General features: G+C 54.6%; 1 protein-coding gene across 3 annotated transcripts; it reads left to right on the top strand.

Annotated features, from left to right (window-relative positions):
* Positions 1-8,393: 8,393 nt before the first annotated feature.
* CAMK1G (calcium/calmodulin dependent protein kinase IG) lies at positions 8,394-15,676 on the top strand. Of its 3 annotated transcripts, none has more exons than XM_063418268.1 (12): positions 8,394-8,485; positions 10,178-10,306; positions 10,573-10,647; positions 11,274-11,412; positions 11,530-11,653; positions 12,151-12,226; positions 12,711-12,823; positions 13,164-13,242; positions 14,045-14,132; positions 14,575-14,848; positions 15,068-15,194; positions 15,583-15,676. In XM_063418268.1, the coding sequence occupies exons 1-12, from the start codon at positions 8,394-8,396 to the stop codon at positions 15,674-15,676; spliced, it is 1,410 nt and encodes a 469-aa protein (XP_063274338.1). The 3 variants fall into 3 exon arrangements, with proteins under 3 accessions (XP_063274338.1, XP_063274337.1, XP_063274336.1); XM_063418267.1 differs by having other exon boundaries at positions 14,575-14,876; positions 15,069-15,194; XM_063418266.1 differs by having other exon boundaries at positions 14,575-15,194.
* Positions 15,677-17,402: the final 1,726 nt, after the last annotated feature.

Genomic DNA, 17,402 nt, shown 5'->3' with positions numbered 1-17,402 from the left:
CCACAAGCCCCAATTTCCATTTCTCTGCTGCTGTCCCAGCACAGGCTTTGCCAAAGGTTTGCTCAGTGAGCCCCCATTGGAGCACAACTCACCTTTCATCATCTGCAGCTCCTTCACCTGCTGGGTCTGCAGCAGGTGAATAAAGTCATTTCAATAGAATCAAATCAATAAAATCAAATCAACAAAATCAAATCAATAAAACCATTTGGCCATAGAGGTTCAGCTCTTTGTCTCTGCTCTGCCCTTGGCTGAGATGAAGAATTTAAAAAACCCAAAAAAACAAAAACCACACAAATCAAAAAACAAACTCAGAAAAAAATCTTGGGGGAGGGGAACAATTCAATTGGAAATTTCAGTACTTTTGCAAACATCTCTGCTGGGTTTCACTCCATGCTGGCCTCTCCCAGCTTAACAACACTCTTGGCCAAGTTAACCTTTGGAAAGGTTCTTTTATCGATCAGATGTTCCACAGACATTTACATTTCTTGGAGGGAGGGAGAGGCAGGGAAGAAAATTAAATTACTTTGCTCAGTGATCTTAATTATCTGAAATAATTATCTTCAGTCAATTCTCAAACAAGAACTCTCTGGAGAACAGTGTGTTTTAGTTTGGATAAAGCAAAAGGAATTGAGTCCAAAGGAACACATTTTGTAACTTATTTAGAAATACCTAATTAACCATCTGAGTGAGGAACCCAACCAGAGCTCCTCCATTACACTTAATTATTAAAAGCCATTTGTAGGGACAGACAGAAGGAGGGGCCTAGAGCAGCTCCCTGTGCCTCAAAGGGTAATTTAGCAAAGAAAGATCGAGCTGTGTGCAGGGGCTGTGCACACAGGGGTGACCTGCCTGTTTTGGGGCCCTTTGAGGCATTTCCAGGACTTCTGTGGGATTCATGGAGATTTATTCAGCATCCAGTGTTCAGTATTGCACATTTTTTTCTGGGAGTTCCACTGCAATAAGGACACTCCTCCAGCCCCCGCTGAGGGGACCCCGGCCCCTGCTGTAAAATCAAATTAAGGGCTCAGAGCTCAGTGGCAGAGGATGGATCCAGCCCTCCCAGGCCCTGGTGAGGACCCAGCACGGCTCTCCTGGAGCTGGGAGGGTTCCCCAGCACGAGGAGCTCCTCTCCTGCATCTCCCGGTGCAGAGCTCAGCCCACCCTGCCAGCCCCCGAGGTGAGCCCAGGACTGAGGAGCAGGGTGGTGTTCAAGGGTTCCATCAAAGCAAACAAACTGCCAAAAATAAATCGGTATCCCATCTTTGGCAGGCAGGGAATTCAGCCTGGGCAGTCGCGGGTGGGGATGAAAGGCTGCAATAAACACCTTGAAATGGATATCTGAGAAATCTCGGGAAAATGAGAGGAGCAGGGGCTGGAGGGATGAACTTCCCAAGGCTTCCCCAGGCAGCAGAGCCAGGGCTCCCCGAGCCTCCCCAGATGCCCTAAATGGAGTTCTGCTCTTCAGGGATGCATAATTAACCTCTCGAGTAAACATCTATTCAAACCTTCATAATTAGCACCGAATTTTTCAAAAGGCTAATGAAAGGCCCTTTCAGGTTCCTAATTGGCTTCCTCTTAGTCAGCTCTGGGTGCCCTCTGTGTGGCAGGGGCTGTGGAGTGGGAATGGGAGGCTGGGACTCCACACAGGATGGCCAAGGGTGCCCAGCCAGCCTCTCCTGGTGCTCAGGCTGCAGAAACGCAGCCCCAGACCCCCGAGTCTGACTGGGGGGTGAATGTGGGGGTGGCGGTCGGTACAGGGGGCTGGGATGTGTCCCAGGCTTCCATGGAAACGCTGGAGATCCAAGAGATGGATGGGATTATTTAGGGACAGATAATGAAGCTGTGCAGTAAATGTGCCACTGAACAGGGTAATTAACAGTCCTGCTCATCAGGAGCTAATTACACGATCCTTTGCCATTTTTAAATGAGTGGTTACCATGTAGTTTCCAGGACCAGAATTCCCAGGTTAAGGAGAATGTGCAAAACCTGAGACTGAGTTCCTTGGGTGACTCATTCACCAATTTATCCACTGAATTTTTAAAAACAAACCTGGGGAAGGGAGCAGCTCTTCCCAATGCAGACTCCAAGAATCCAGACCCACCTCAGCTCCCTCCCAGCCATGCCAGGAGTGAAGGAGCCTCTGTTCTTTGCAGAGCCCCTGGTTTAGGGCAACAGGGACAGCAAATAAAGCTCCCAGAGTGAGGGGGGTGTGTTACTGAACCGCACAGTATTCCAAGGAATTCCACTGCAATAACTTCCCCATGCCTGTCCAAACCCCGACTGCATCTCTCGTGTTTTCACAGCTTTCCCTTCAACGAGGACGTTTCGTCACGAAATGAGGACGATGAGGACTTTTCCCGGCGCTGCCAGGGCCGGTGGCTGCATTGGCTGTGCTGCAGTGCTCTCTGCTGGCACCACCCGGAGCTCCTGGGATGCTCCAGCTCAGCACGGCTGCCCCGGGCCCTGCCACAGCCACGGAGAGCTTCAGGTGGGAAAAACCCTCAGGAGCATCGAGTCCACCCCTGCCCCCAGCCCTGCCACCGAGAGCACCCACGGGACTGCCAGACCCGAGGCCTGCAGCCCCCGAGCCAGGCTCCAGGACCAGCCCGGGGCTGCCAGCCCTGGCTCTCTGCATTTGCTGAGTGTGTGCCACATCCAGGGTGTCCTGACCCAAAATGCTGTGCCTGAACCCCCCGGGCACACAGGGCCCTGCTCCCCTCTCACAGAGGGTGAGGGTGGGAAGGGGTGCTGGAGATGATCCCTTTCCACCCTCCACCATCCCAGGCTGCTCCCAGCCCTGTCCAGCCTGGCCTTGGGCGCTCCCAGGGATGCAGGAGCAGCCACAGCTGCTCTGGGCACCTCACAGGGAGGAATTCCCTCCCAACATCCACCCCAAATCTTCCTTTCAGTTCTTCCAATGCTTCTCTTTTCATTTAAAACCACTCCTCCTTGTCCTCTCACCTGCTGCCTCTGTAAAGGGTCCCTCTCCATCTCTTTTGTGACACTCAGGAATTATTTTCCTCTCCCCATTCTCCGGGTGTGTTCCAGGTGTTTCTCCCCAGCCCTGTGCAGAGGGGCTGCTGTGCTGGGAACATTCTGCTGCTTCCCTGCCACCCCCTCGCTCTGATTCACGCCAGCAGAGCCAGCAGTGCTGCTTTCCCTGCTGCCTTTGGTTAATATCTGCAATTCCAGCTCCAGCCCACGGAGAGCTCAGCACAAGTCCCTGAACCGCGGTGCTGCTGCCCCAGATTTCCAGCAGGCAAGGTCAGGAGCCACCATCTCCATCGATTCCTGCTCAGCAGAGCCTCGGGGGAGCTCTTCCCCTCACTCCTGCAGGTTGCTGCTGTTTTTCTCTGAGTGCTTCTGAAGGCCAAGCTCTGAACTCGGGCGATGTGGGAGCACTGCAGCTGAAGAGCTCTGCTCTCCTTCCTTTTTTTTCAGGAATGTTTCTTCCTACTCCGACTGCCCCGGGCCCTGCTGCAGTTGGGCTCTGGCTGTGGATTTCTGACACTTTCACAGGGAGTTCTGCAAGAGCAAGGCGAGGTTTGGGCACCCAGAGCTGCCACCCCCCCCTGCAAAGAGCACGGGGAGAGCTCCCCCCTGTGCTCCTCACCCCTGCCTTGACCTCCCCCAGACCATCCCAGGATGGCTGTGAACCCCCAAAAACCCCCTAATAAACCCCCCAATAAACCCCCTAATAAACCCCAATGAACTCCCCTCATAAACCCCCTAATAAATCTCTCTAACAACCCCCCCCAAAAAACCTCCCAGTAAACCCCTCTAATAAACCCCTCAATAAACCCCAATAAACTCCCCTAATAAACCCTCTAATATACCTAATAAACCTCCAAAAAACCCCTTAATAAACCTCCTAATAAACCCCAATAAACCCCCCTAATAAACACCCCTAATAGACCCCCCAAATAAGCCCCCCAGTGAAGCCTCCCCATCTCTCTGGCCCTGCTGTCTCCCCCAGCAGTGGGACTGGCTCCCCCTCACTCCACAGGTGAGGCCTTTCTGTGGCTTTCAAGGTAAAATCTGGGCAAATTCCACCCAAACCTTGCACCCAGGGAAACCTGCACGTTCAAACCCAGGAGCCCTGGCCAAAATCCCTGTGCAGATCCCAGAGCCCGAGCAGCCAAGGAAGGAGCAACACCAAAGAGCCTTTGCCTTGGAACCGAGCTACTGAGGGGAAATAGATTGGGAAAAAGAATGTGATTTCCAAGCATTGCCTCCGAGCTGATTTATTCCTGACATAAAACTAAACTTCACAATGATATGGACTTTTTCCATGCATTATTCTAGATGGCAGTGTAAATCAACTGAGAATGCAGTCAGTAAAGTTGTTATTGCCAGCCCTAAAAATCCCACACTGTAGAAAAGATTCAAGGAATTATTAACATTTCCTCTATTCATAGGTGCTGTGCTTGAGCAGGCACTCGCAGGGAGGTTGTGAAAGTCAAAACAGAGCCATTGTGTGGGGTGAAATAGCCCGAACTCGGGGCACGGAGATCAGCTCTGCTCGCTGATTGTTCTCCTGGGTCTGTGCCCTTGGAGGGGGCGAGGAGCATCCCCCGGCAGTGCCGGGAGCTGTCCCGAGCATCCCGCGGAGCCCGGAGCCATCCCGGGAGCACGGGGCGGGTTCCAGCCCAGGAGGGGCTCCTGGAGGGGGCAGTCCCGGGGATGATCGGTGCCACACCGAGCAGCGGAGCGGAGCTGCACACCCGGCTCCAGCCCCGAGCCCGTGCCCTGCTGACTCCCCGCTTCCCATCTCGAGGCTTCATCTCCTCCTCCTCCTCCTCCTCCTCCTCGTGGAGCTCTAATCCCCGCAGACTCGGAGCTGAGCGCCAGCAGCCAACAGGAGTTGCTTTGTCTGCGCTGACTTGGGTAAGCAAAATATTCTTTCCTTCCGAGCCGTTTGCTGCTCCTGCTCCTGCGGTGGGGCAGGTGCGGTCCCCGCTCAGCTCTTGGCTTTGGAGGGGTTTTATCTTCCAGCAGGGACGTGCCAGAGGGATTCTGCTCCGTGCTGTCCTCCAGCACTCGGGCTGGATTCGGCAGTTCCGTAGAAAGCTGTCTCTGACATTTTACATCCAAAGTGTTTCAGGGAATCTGGAATATTTGTAATGAAAATGGAGATTTAGGAGGGGCTCCCCAAGTTGCCTTGGAAGGGATGGCGTGGTGGGGGCAATGGGGGAGCTTTGACTGGGTTTGTTTCTAATGGCGAGCTCGTGGTTGCAATTTCTTGTTCTTTTGTCCCTGAACACCGAGGCTGCCCTGGCACTCCATTCATTCATTCATTCATTCACATGCAGATCTGCTTGCTTTGCTGTATTTCTTTTTAAAATCAAAGCCCTTTGAATTAGTATTCTCCTTTTTCCCTATAAACTTCTAATTCCAAAGGCAATCCCCTGAAAGCTGCATGTCTGCTCCCCCTGCACATGGAAGTTTGTCACGAGACCATTAATCATGACTTACAATCGTTCTGCTAATGCACAGCATCCATTCAGAAGCAGCCTCTGGCTGCAGATGGATTTGTTGCTGTGGGATGTGGAAGGAGAACAAATTTCCTCGGGAAAGATTTAAGCAAGGTCATAATAACATCCCCGGCCCTGTGAGCAGGCTGGGTCAGACAGAGCAGAGCGCTTTGTTGGCTCAGGCTGTGGGAGAGCCCAAAGGTCAGACATTAATACCAAACTTGTTTATTATCTTCTCTCTATAATGTGAACTCCGCTGGAGCCCTGCTCTGATGGGGAAGGGGAAGCTGCACAGATCAAAGCCGTGCTCTGCCCTTCATCCTCAGCCCCAGAGCACTAATTCTCACCTGCATTAGTTAATGAGCTTTTCCACCTCATTATGCAACCGTGGCACTCCGGTGTGCCTGCGCTGCCAGAGGGGAAGGGGCCAAAGGGCACCACGGCCCCTGCTGGGGTCAGGGATTGGAATAACGGGAATTCCTGTGGTGCCCCCGGGTTGGGGCTGTGCTGGGCTGGGGCTGGGCTGGGGCTGTGCCCAGGCACGGGGTCAGGGTGGACTAGCAGGGGAAGGGGGCACAGAGTGGGGCAGGGAAATCTGCCAGTCCCAGCACCAGCAGCGTGCCCAACTTCTGCCGTGCTCTCACTGCTGTGGGAAGTTTCTCCAGCTTAGTGAGTCCATCCATGAGCCCAGGTTTGGGTACCAACAGTGGGAAAGGTGAGGGCACCGGGCACAGGGTGCCCCTGGATCCCTGGCAGTGCCCAAGGCCAGGGTTTGGAGCCACCTGGGGCAGTGCAAGGTGTCCCTGCCAGGGCAGGGGTGGCACTGGGGGGGCTTTGAGGTCCCTTCCCACCCAAACCATTCTGGGATTTTGGGATTGTTGCACCAGAGCTCGAACAAATAACAAAAGGCAAACAACAAATACATCAAACATTGCATGGTGCCCAACTGCTGAGAAGTGCAACAGGTGATTTAACCAGAGTGAGAGACAAAGATGAGCTCCCAGAGACTCAGGGAATTCTCATTCTCCTGATCCCATAACTGGCTGGGCCGAGAGGCCGCTGTGTCCTGCACCAAGCCCTTGGCAAACTCTTCCCCTTGTACCAAAGGAGGAAAAACCACGGGGAAGGATGTGATCCAACAGCAGCAAAATGGGCAACTTCCATCACCCAAGCACATCTGGAATCACAGGATGGTTTGGGTTGGAAGGGACATTAAGGATCCTTTCTCTTCCACCCCCTGCCATGGGCGGCTTTCCCTCTCACGATCTCAAATTTTCCATTCTGCTCTCAGAGGAGCAGCGTTCGCTCCCCTTGCTCGCAGAGAGGCGCGGGCAGGCAGGACAGGAGTGGCTGCTGATGGCTCAGAGGACCTGAGGGAGCAGGAAATGAAACCTGGGTGAGGCAGGGAGGGCTGCTGGTGCAGCCTGGCCCAGCACCCACAGCAGGGCCAGCAGGGCCAGCAGGGCCAGCAGGGCCAGCAGGGCCAGCAGGAGCAGCAGGAGCAGCAGGAGCAGCAGGGCTCTCACAGAGAACCAGGGAAACAGGAGAGCACCTCCCCTGGGGAGCAAAACTCCCTTTAAAACAGGGAACTTGTTGAATCCACAAGGAATTAAACATCAAAATACTCTGGGAATGGAGATGAAATGAGCCAGGACTGGGCAAATTTAACACTTGAATGGGCCAGATTCTCAGAACTGAGTGTGCATCACCCCAGGGTCCCCCAGGGGTGGGGACGGTCACCTCTGCCCAGGGCAGGAGGGTTTCTCTGCCCGTTCCCTCTGTCCTGTGGAGCTGGTCCCAACCAGGACGTGCTTCAGCACAGGAGCCCAAAATGCCACTTGTCCCCAGGGCCAGGCTGACCTACTTGGGGTTTTTTTTTCCCTCTTTTCTCACCTCATTCTCTGGCTGACAGCAGCCTGGGAGAGGAATGGAGAGTTCCTCTCAGTCTCCCCTGTCACTCAGCACCACCCTGCCAGCTCTGATATTTATTTAAAGTGGATAAAACTCACCTGCCATCACCAGCTGAATGTCTCTGCCAGCAAATTCTCTTTCTGTGATAGTCCAGATCTGTAGATTTGGGATGGGCAGATGACTGCAAAGAAAAAATTAATTAGGGACTTAATTGGCAGAAAGGTTTCTACTGATTGATCAGCATTTCTGTGAGGGGCTTTTGACCTTCCCTGATTTCAAACAGCAAGGCTGGGTTCTATGAGGAGCTGTATTTCTGTGAGTTACACAGGCATGGGAAACCAGGAGGTAAATAAAGGTCAAGTTCATGAGGTCTTTGGTGATTTTATGGACTGAAGCCTTCAACTGTTTACAATTGAGTCAATTTTGGTTCCAATAATGTTAAATTAACCTTTAAAATTGTGTCAAGGAGCTGAAAACCCTGCAAACGTGCTAATTAAGGAGATAAAGTAGGTTCAGTAGGAATCCAATATCTAAGCTGTCTCTCATGAAAAAAGACCTTTCAGCTTTTTCTCTGCTTTGATACTTTTGCCTTTTCCAAAGGGATAAAAGACATCCATGAAAGCTTTTGCTTTGTCTCCTGAAGGCTCGGCTGTGCCCCACAGCCTTTGGCTCTGGGAAGGGGGATGCTGCACACGTCCAGGGATGCTCCCCGTGCCCCTGCTGCCCCTTTATAACAGGGTCACTTTTATATCTATTTTTCCCTTGTCTCCAGGTTCCTTTCTCACCTCCCAGTGTCCCTCCAGCCCTTGGACCCGATCTCATTACGAGTGCTGAGGGGTTTGTGGAGCCTTTCACACCTCCCTGCCTGGGGCCAGCTCCAGTTCTGGCTGTCCCTGGGGGCTCCTGGGCTGCCCCCCAACACGGGGTGTGTGTCACTGACCTGTCACTGACCCGTCACTGACCTGTCCCCTCCTCCTGGCAGCGTTCCCTGCTTCCACTCTGGAGGAGATGGGGCGCAAGGAGGAGGAAGGCAGCGGCTGCTGGAAGAAGCAGACCAGCAACATCCGCAAAACCTTCATCTTCATGGAGGCGCTGGGATCGTGAGTACCTCCCCAGGCAGGAGCAGCCCAGGGCCGGCTGCCCAGGCCCCCCTGGCCCTGCCAGTGTCCCAGGGACCCTCCTCTCCCTCTGGGACAGGCCAGGGGGTGCCCAGGGTGCTGCTGCTGCTGCTGCTCCCATTCCCGGCTCACCCTTCCCAAACAGCCCCGGGCACAGCACCAGGTGCCCTCTGCATTTCCTGCAGCCCCTCTGAATTCCCTGCAGCCTCTCTGAATTCCCTGCAGCCCCTCTGCATTTCCTGCAGCCCCTCTGCCCTCCCTGCAGCCCCTCTGAATTCCCTGCAGCCCCTCTGCATTTCCTGCAGCCCCTCGGAATTCCCTGCAGCCCCTGTGCATTTCCTGCAGCCCCTCTGCCCTCCGTGCAGCCCCTCTGCCCCTCAGGGACCCCTGGCCCAGGTTCCTGCCCCCCTCCCCTGCTGCTGCTGCCAGGCCAGGGGCTGGCGCAGGCAGAGGAATTACAATAACAAGTCGTATATTTAGCTCAGGAACCCTGACTCAGTTGGGGAATGAAACAAAAACAAGGATGTTGGAGTTGTACAATCCTTCCCTGTGCGTTAACAGCTTGATTTGCCTATTCATGGGGATGAGACAACAAAACATTTCCAAGGTGCTGGGGGAGGAATTCTATTACCTCCACCAGCAAGTTCTGTCATGGACAAATTTTTCTGTGACTTCCGAGCCCACGACAAAGCTCCCAAAGAAGCAGCTACTCCAAATCCTGTGCCTTGTCAGCCTCAGATTAATTGAATTATCCAGCAGCTTTCGCTAAAGGAATGAGGTTAGAAAAAGCTTTGTTCTCTCCTAGCCCACTTGTTGATTCATCATTTTTAATAAGGGGCATAATTATTATAAACTGTTTGGGACAGAGATGTAGAACAGATGTCCCAGCAGCTGATTTGTAGGTTGTTCATTTCCTATTACTGCATTAATAAGAAAATTTAGTATTAGAAATTGGGATTTTTTTTCCCACGTGCATCACTTCAGCTCTCTGAAGAACTGAAATGAAGATCTGGGACTTAAAACCACCTCAAAGCTGTTCTCACTTTCCCCCAGGGCCCACAGCACTGCCCTTCCTTGCCCTGGCCTCAGCTCCCTGCAGGGCTTTGCAGACTCAGAGCAAGTCCCGTTTAATGACCTCCAATTAAGCAGCTGCTGGTTTGATGAGGATTAGTGCAGACTGGCCTGGCCCCGTGTCACTGTCACTGCCCCCAGCCTCGTGCCCAGCTCCCCAGGACAAACCTGTAACAGGACTGGGCTTTAGGCAGGTTATAAATACCTGCTGCTGCTCAGGGAGAGCCACACTCACTGTCCCCTTGTCACCGAGGGGAGCAGCAGCTCTTCAGTCAGAGGCTGAACTTAAACATTCACTGGGGTTCTCCTGCTGTTCTGCATTTTAGACGTGCAGAATGTTGGGTGACACCAACCCAGACTGCAGCTCCCTGGGGGCCTGTGCAGAATTAACCTGTCCTCTACACAAAAACCATGCAGGGTTTTATTTCCATTGCATAACCCTGCCTCGAACAGCCGAAGTCTGGGGCTGCTCCAGTGCAGTTCCACCTTTAGATCAGCACCCACAGAAAGTCCCCACCACGTTGTTTTCCCGTGCTGTTTCTCAGCCCCTCCCCGTTCCCAGAGCAGCACCCACTGAAATGCAGCTTCCCCCCCTCTCTGCAGAGGAGCCTTCTCAGAAGTTTTCCTGGTGAAGCAGAAAAGCACTGGCAAGCTCTTTGCTCTGAAATGCATCAAGAAGTCTCCTCTCAACAGGGACAGCAGCCTGGAGAATGAAATAGCAGTGCTGAAAAAGTGAGTGTGACAGTCCAGGGAGCACTCCTGATGTGCCGGGTGCCTTCAATAAAGGGTCTGGTCCCCCCACTGATGGTGCCTGGTGCTCCAAAAGGAATTGGGTGGGCAGCACTGATCCTCTGCCACGCAGGAGGAGGGACAGCAGCCCCAGAACACCCAGTGAACTTATCCTGGTGATCAAAGCGAGATGACTGCGGGGTTTTCCACCTCACAAGCCCCTTCTGTGCGTGCCAGGATTTGTTTCTGACCCGCATTTCCCTTTGCAGAATAAAGCACGAGAACATCGTGACTTTAGAAGACATTTACGAGAGCACAACCCACTTCTACCTGGTCATGCAGCTGTGAGTACCCGCTGAGCCCCTTCCCTGGGGCCAGGGCAGGGCCAGGGCAGGGCCAGGCACTGTGTGGGACCTCAGCACCCGCACCCCAGAGCCCCTCAAGCCCATCCAAACACCCTCAGTGCCAGGCTGGAGCCACCCCGGACACTCCTCGTGGCCCCTTGGCCAGCCCCACTCTAACAGCAACTTTCTGAGCCACGAGTTGGATCTGTTTATGCAAATTAATTCCTCACAGTTTAGCAGGGCAGAGACAGAAGTATTTCTAATTAAAGCTGTGCCACGCAGGGTTTCTAGAAATGGAATGGGCACCGTGTCAGCAGCAGAGGAAGAGCTCTGAGCACCCGGCTGCTGCTGCTCGGCTGCAAATTGAGTAAAGAACAAAACCCTAAAACCACTTGAGGAGTGGGGCCTGAGGCAGGGCTGGGTACCTGCAGCTCAGCCCCACCAGGACTTACCCCACAGCCTCACCCAAACTGCCCTGCAATCCCCACTGGGACTGCACCCAGGGGCTTCCATCAGTCTCAGCCTCCCAAAAACTGCTGTGGAAGGAGCAGAAACCCAACCTAACCAAACCGACACAAAAGCTTTTGCATTTTCCCAGTCCTCTTTCTAAGCTGCCCCCTCCACAGGGTGTCTGGGGGAGAGCTGTTTGACAGGATCCTGGAGCGGGGCGTTTACACGGAGAAGGACGCCAGCCTGGTGATCCACCAGGTGCTGACGGCTGTGAAATACCTGCACGAGAACGGCATCGTGCACCGAGACCTCAAGGTGAGCCCCGGGGCCGTGGGGACACTGCCCCTGCTCTGCCCCACCTCCTGCTGCCCCTCTTTGCCACTGCCCTGCCACCAGCTCCCCCCTCTGACCGCCCCCTCCCCGTGCTCACAGCCCGAGAACCTCCTGTACCTCACCCCCGAGGAGAACTCCAAAATCATGATCACGGATTTCGGCCTGTCGAAAATGGAGCAGAACGGGATCATGTCCACGGCCTGTGGGACTCCAGGATACGTGGGTGAGCCAAGGGGCAGGAGTGGCCTTGTGCTGCTGGATTCCCTGGAAAAAATGGTGTGCACATCCAGGACACTGCCTGGAAGAAGGGAAAGAAATCAACAGTGCATTGATAACAACATGGGAGTCACAGATGCACTGCACAGACCCCCTAAACGAGTGTGGGGACTGAAAAATATCAGCATTCTAAAAATGCAAAGAAAAGGGTAATTTTGAGGGCAATATACTTATTGAAAAGATTATAAAAATTATTTTAATGCAATGAGATTTCATTTAATTCCCACCAGACTGCATTGGGTGGATGCAGCTCCCTGGTTAAACCTCAGCATGCAGGCAGAGATTGTCTGTGCTTCTTTCTATATAATGGCATAAAAAAGATACAAAAACCACAGACCAGTTCAGCTGGGAAATGGGGCTGTTACTGCCTGACACTCCTGCTTTTCCCAGTGTCGGATAATTCATTCCTGCTCAGAACTGCCCTTTGCTTCTGCTGTCCTGCAGCCCCCGAGGTGCTGGCACAGAAGCCCTACAGCAAGGCCGTGGACTGCTGGTCCATCGGGGTCATCACCTACATCCTGTGAGTACGGAGCAGCTCCTCCAGTGCCCCCCAGCTCCCCGGGGCTCCACGGGGCTCTGCCAGCCCTCCCCTCTGTGCAGCACAGCCCTGAACCCCCCCTAAACACAGAAATTAAAGGGAGGTGGGAAACCAAGTGCAGGAGCGGAGATGAATTGCATTTGCTCTGTTCTCTGCCTCATCCCAGGCTTTGTTTTTTTCCAGTTCCTTACAAATACTATTCCATCTTCCCGGGTACTTTTTTGTTTTGTTTCCTCCCACACTGCTCAGCTCGGTACCAGCTGTGGCTTTGTCCCCTCGCTGCTGCAGTGACGTTTTTAACTCTTTTGTGCAGCTGTGCAGATCCCCTGAGCAGAGAGGGACAGCAGAGCAGGCAGAGCAGCTCCTCTGTCACTGCTGTCCCCCCTCACTCGTGTGGCCTCCGGAGGATCCTGTGCCCACTTTTGTGGTGGCACTGAAGGGCCCCCGGCTCCCTGCTCTGTTCCAGGCTCTGTGGGTACCCTCCTTTCTATGAAGAAACAGAATCCAAACTCTTTGAAAAGATTAAGGAAGGCTACTACGAGTTCGAGTCTCCGTTTTGGGATGACATCTCCGAGTCAGGTAAAGCTCCGGGGCTGGGCAGCTCCACACGCCCTCCCGCAGGCCCCCACCCCAAACCCCCAGAGCAGCCAAGCCTGGACGCCCTGTGCTGCCTCGGCAGGGACGGGGAGGGCTGAGCTCTGACCGGAGTCACTCACACAGCAGCAAACCCTTGGATGTGGGATTTTTCCTGGTATCCAACCTGAACCTGCCCTGGTGCCGTGATCCCAACCCCTTCTCCTCGGGACTGAGCTCTGTGCTGTTCACCCAGCAGCATTTCCCAGCAGTTCTGTTAGGATCAGCTCTGGGAAGAAGGAGAAAATCACCTTCTCTCTCTGCTTCTTCCCCCTTTCCCAAACAGCCAAGGACTTCATCCGACACTTACTGGAGAAGAACCCCAGCACGAGGTTCACCTGTGAGGAGGCCCTGAGGCACCCGTGGTGAGGCTCGGGGGGGCCTGGGGATGCTGCAGCCCCCAGGTGCCGCTCTGTGTCCTCCATGTGCTCCGTGGGAGCAGGGGACGGGAGTGTGCCCAGAGCAGGAGTGTCCCCAGTACAGGAGTGTCCCCAGTACAGGAGTGTCCCTGGGAGCAGAGGTGTCCCCAGGAGCAGAGGTGTCCCCAGGAGCAGGAGTGTCCCCAGGAATAGAAGTGTCCCCATTACAGGAGTGTCCCCAGGAACAGGAGTGTCCCCAGTACAGGAGTGTCCCTGGAAGCAGAGGTGTCCCCAGTACAGGAGTGTTCCCAGTACAGGAGTGTTCCCAGTACAGGAGTGTTCCCATTACAGGAGTGTCCCCAGGAACAGGAGTGTCCCCAGTACAGGAGTGTCCCTGGAAGCAGAGGTGTCCCCATTACAGGAGTGTTCCCAGTACAGGAGTGTTCCCAGTACAGGAGTGTCCCCAGTACAGGAGTGTCCCTGGAAGCAGACGTGTCCCCCACCCCGTCACTAACGTCACCGCCTCCCCCGAGCTGGCTCCTTACTGTGTGCAAAGAAAGCAGAAGATGAATAATTAAAGATGCAATTTGTGCATATTTGCCTCCACAAACAGAGGCAGAGGAGAAGTCCCACCCTGAGCTTTCCCAGGCTTTGAAGTGTGTGTTTGTGTTACATTTTGTTGCTGTTTTTCCTTTGGGTTTAATTATTGCTGATTGAACGTACAAAGCAGTTCAGTGCTTCCAGAATGTGGAATGCCTTACAAATGCCATCTGCCTACGAGCCCATTTTCTTCTCTTCCCATCTGCAGGATTAATGGAAATACAGCCCTCCACCGTGACATCTACCCATCTGTCAGTGCTCAGATCCAGAAAAACTTTGCAAAGAGCAAATGGAGGGTAAGTGGCTGCTGCTGGGAGCCCACAGCCATTTCACCAACAAATACCAGTTGCTGTCAGCCAGCACTGGGCAGGGCTTCAGCTGGGGAGGGTAAGCTGGATCCTCCAAAGCTGGATCCTCCAAAGCTGGGACTGCCCACAGCCAATGTTTACAGGGTGTTTGGAGCAATATTCCCTGCTGCAAATGAGCTCACACAAACAGAGCTGCAAGGGGGAGCAGAGGGCAGGGGGTCATTTCCAGCTCTCCCCATTTTCCTCACCTGGAAGCAGCCGTGAGCTCCAAGCCACCAGCAGCTCACACTCGATGGAGGCCGTGGTGTTTGTGGCAGGAGCGTGCCCGCCCCGCAGAGTCACCAGCGCCGAGCCTGGTGTCACCTGGGAGGGGGGACAGCGTGTTCTGGCATCCCCAGCCGCTCACAGGGGGGTTTGTCTCCTTCCCCAGCAAGCCTTCAACGCCGCGGCCGTGGTGCACCACATGAGGAAGCTGCACATGAGCGGCCACGGGGCAGCCGAGGGCTCTGTCCCTGTCACAGAGGCCTCAGAGCCCCCCAGGCCCGGCAGCCCCACGGGGACCCCCCCACCAGCAGCGCCAAGCGATGACAAGGACACAGCACAGGGCACCTCACAGGGGCACCCAAACCCACCCAAGCCCCCTGAGCCTCAGCAGGACACGGGAATGGAGGAGGAAGAGCTGCCAAGCCCCCCGGAGGAGGGAGCCCTGCCCGGGGACAGCAGCCTGGACCTGCCTGGGGACAGCAGCCTGGCCCTGCCTGGGGACAGCAGCCTGGCCCTATCTGGGGACAACAGCCTGGACCTGCCCGAGGACAGCAGCCTGGCCCTGCCTGGGGACAGCAGCCTGGCCCTATCTGGGGACAACAGCCTGGACCTGCCTGGGGACAGCAGCCTGGACCTGCCCAGGGACACCAACCTGGCCCCACCGGACACCCACAGCCCCCCGGGCAGGAGCTCCTGTGGCTGCAGCCCCTCCTGCATGGGCCATGAGAAGACAAAGGCGTCCTCCTGCTCCGAGACAGTGCTGCTCAAAAAGTCTTCCAAGTCCCAGTAGGTACCGGGGTCATTCCCATTGACTCCCAGCATGTCTGGGAACGCCATCCCTGGAGGGAGGTGCCTGCCACAGGAGCTGTGGCTAGGGGGAGGGAGAAGGGTTGGGATGAGCCAGTGCTTGTCTGGAAGCTGTGCCCAGCCCAGCTCTGCTGTGTGCCCCAGCTCGGGGTGAGCAGGGGGCCACAGCTCCCCATGGGCTGGAGCACACTGGTTTTCCAGAAGAGCTCTCAGTGCTTCAAGCTGCTGGTGCTGAGAGGCTGCACCCAGCCCTGCTCTGCTCTCACAGCTGATGTTCTGTACATTGACACCACAATTCCCCTACAGACTGATCCTAAATAATTGATATTTCTCTTCTTTCTGTTCCCTTTCACCCATTCCTGACCAGTCATTTCAAGTCAGAGGTTCTTGTTCCAATGAAAACCAGTAAACACTCGTCTCACTGTGGCACTGGGCAAACTGGAGTTTGTTTGGTCATGTGAGGGAGGCAGCCACGTGGTCAGAGGTGAGTGCCCTGCAATCCAATCATTAGCTGCTCTTAATTAATCCAATTAGGGCAAGCAAAAGGGAAAGGCACAAATAGCACAGTGACTGAACATGAAAAAACAGAACAAAAAGCCTTTCACCAAACCAGCTCCCAGCAGTGACTCAGCTCTCAGCTCCCATCAGGGCCAGGCCACTGAATCCAACTTTTACATCACAGGGAGGTTGCCCAGGAACGTGAGGGAGGAAGCCAGGCAGGGATTTGTCACACCAAACCCTGCAATGATGTCAGGCTGTTCATCACCACAAACGCTGCTGCCAACCCGTCCCTCAGCTGGGCTGGGGCTGTCCAGCCCCGTCTCAGCTGTGCCCATGAGCAGAGGGCTAACAGGAGCTGCAGGTCCAGGCTCAGCATCTCTTTCCCAGACTTGGCCCCGGCAGGGTTGAATGTCTTTGTGAGCAGACCCAGAGATGCTCATTTTGTAAAGCAGAGTACAACAATGCAGGTTTGATGCTGTTTGACCACAGCTTGGCTGGATCCTGTTACCATTTGCACACCCTGTGTGTGAGCAGTGGGCAGCTCTGGTGTCAGACCCTGCTCTGAGGAGTGTCCCAGAGGTGAGCTCCTGCTCTCCCCTGAAGGGACAGCGAGTGAGCTCCCTCCTCTTGTGTCCTGTGCCAGTCCCTGCTGAGGAGGGTGTTGGAACAGGACTGCCACACACAAAGGATTAACAGCAGAGACAAATGCGAGTCAGAGCCACCACAGACCCCAGAGAGGCGCATTCCAAGGATCAGTGCTGTGACAGGGCTTTGGAAGAGTCCACAAAGGGATCCCAGCTTCCCTCCCCTCACTGTGGCTCACTAGCAGCACCTTCTGCAGGCAGCAGGGCAGTGAAACAAGGCCCAGCCCTCACCTGGAATTCTCTCTCTTGCAGAACCAGAAGGGCTCTTCCTCTCTTTTCTGCACCTCAGAGCCAGACAGCGCCGGTGTGAGCAGCAAAGGAGGCTCTGCCTGCCAGCAGCTCTCCAGAGCAGTGCCCAGCTGGGACAGGGGCACAGCAGTGCCAGGATCCATCACTGCAGCGGGCTCGGGGTGTTTCTGGATCATTACAGCTGGGAGGAGGCGGGGGAAGGTCCGAGGCTCCTGCTCCCACACCCAGTGTACATTATCATAGGGCATCATCCGTGCTACCAGCTTCTGTTCTCTGTACCCTGGTTAGTTGTCACTGCACAAATGCCCTGCACAACAGCAGCCCCACAAACCAAAGCCATGCAGAGCTTTGCTCCCGTGGCAGCTCTTTTGTTTTTACAACCCTCACCCTCTCCTTGGGCCTGGGCAGTGCCAGGCTTTGGTGCCCTGGAGTTCAGCTGCCCAGGCTGCCCAGCCCTCACTGCGGCTGCAACAGGAAAGAACCTGCTAGAAACCTCCCCGTGTCCCACAGTAACACAGCAAGGTCTGAGCTCCGCTTCCAAGGCTGTAATTGCACAATGAGCACTTGCTTAATAAAGCTGAGATTTGTTTTGTAGAGTGCCTCTTGGTTATTCATAGAGATCTGATGTGGGAATGGTCTGCTAAGTCTCCCCTAAAGCTTTCCCTCTGCATCCCAGACCTGCTCCCGCTGGTGGTTTTCTGGCAAATGCTCTGTGGTAAATAAGCAGATTGTGGCAGAAAATCAAACAAGACATCTGACTTCACCTTCGACTATGAGCCTGTGTTTCTCTAAT

The sequence above is a fragment of the Prinia subflava genome, chromosome 23 (genome assembly GCF_021018805.1).
Source record: "Prinia subflava isolate CZ2003 ecotype Zambia chromosome 23, Cam_Psub_1.2, whole genome shotgun sequence".
NCBI classification, from domain to species: domain Eukaryota; kingdom Metazoa; phylum Chordata; class Aves; order Passeriformes; family Cisticolidae; genus Prinia; species Prinia subflava.
Note: the sequence above shows the minus strand (reverse complement) of the source record. Positions and strands in the feature narration are given on the sequence as shown.

Coding starts and splice junctions, on each gene's coding strand:
- CAMK1G (XM_063418266.1), top strand. CDS start 8,394: ATGGGGCGCAAGGAGGAGGAAGGCAGCGGCTGCTGGAAGAAGCAGACC. Junction 12,824..13,163: donor GGATGACATCTCCGAGTCAG/GTAAAGCTCCGG, acceptor TTTCCCAAACAG/CCAAGGACTTCATCCGACAC. Junction 13,243..14,044: donor GAGGCCCTGAGGCACCCGTG/GTGAGGCTCGGG, acceptor TCCCATCTGCAG/GATTAATGGAAATACAGCCC.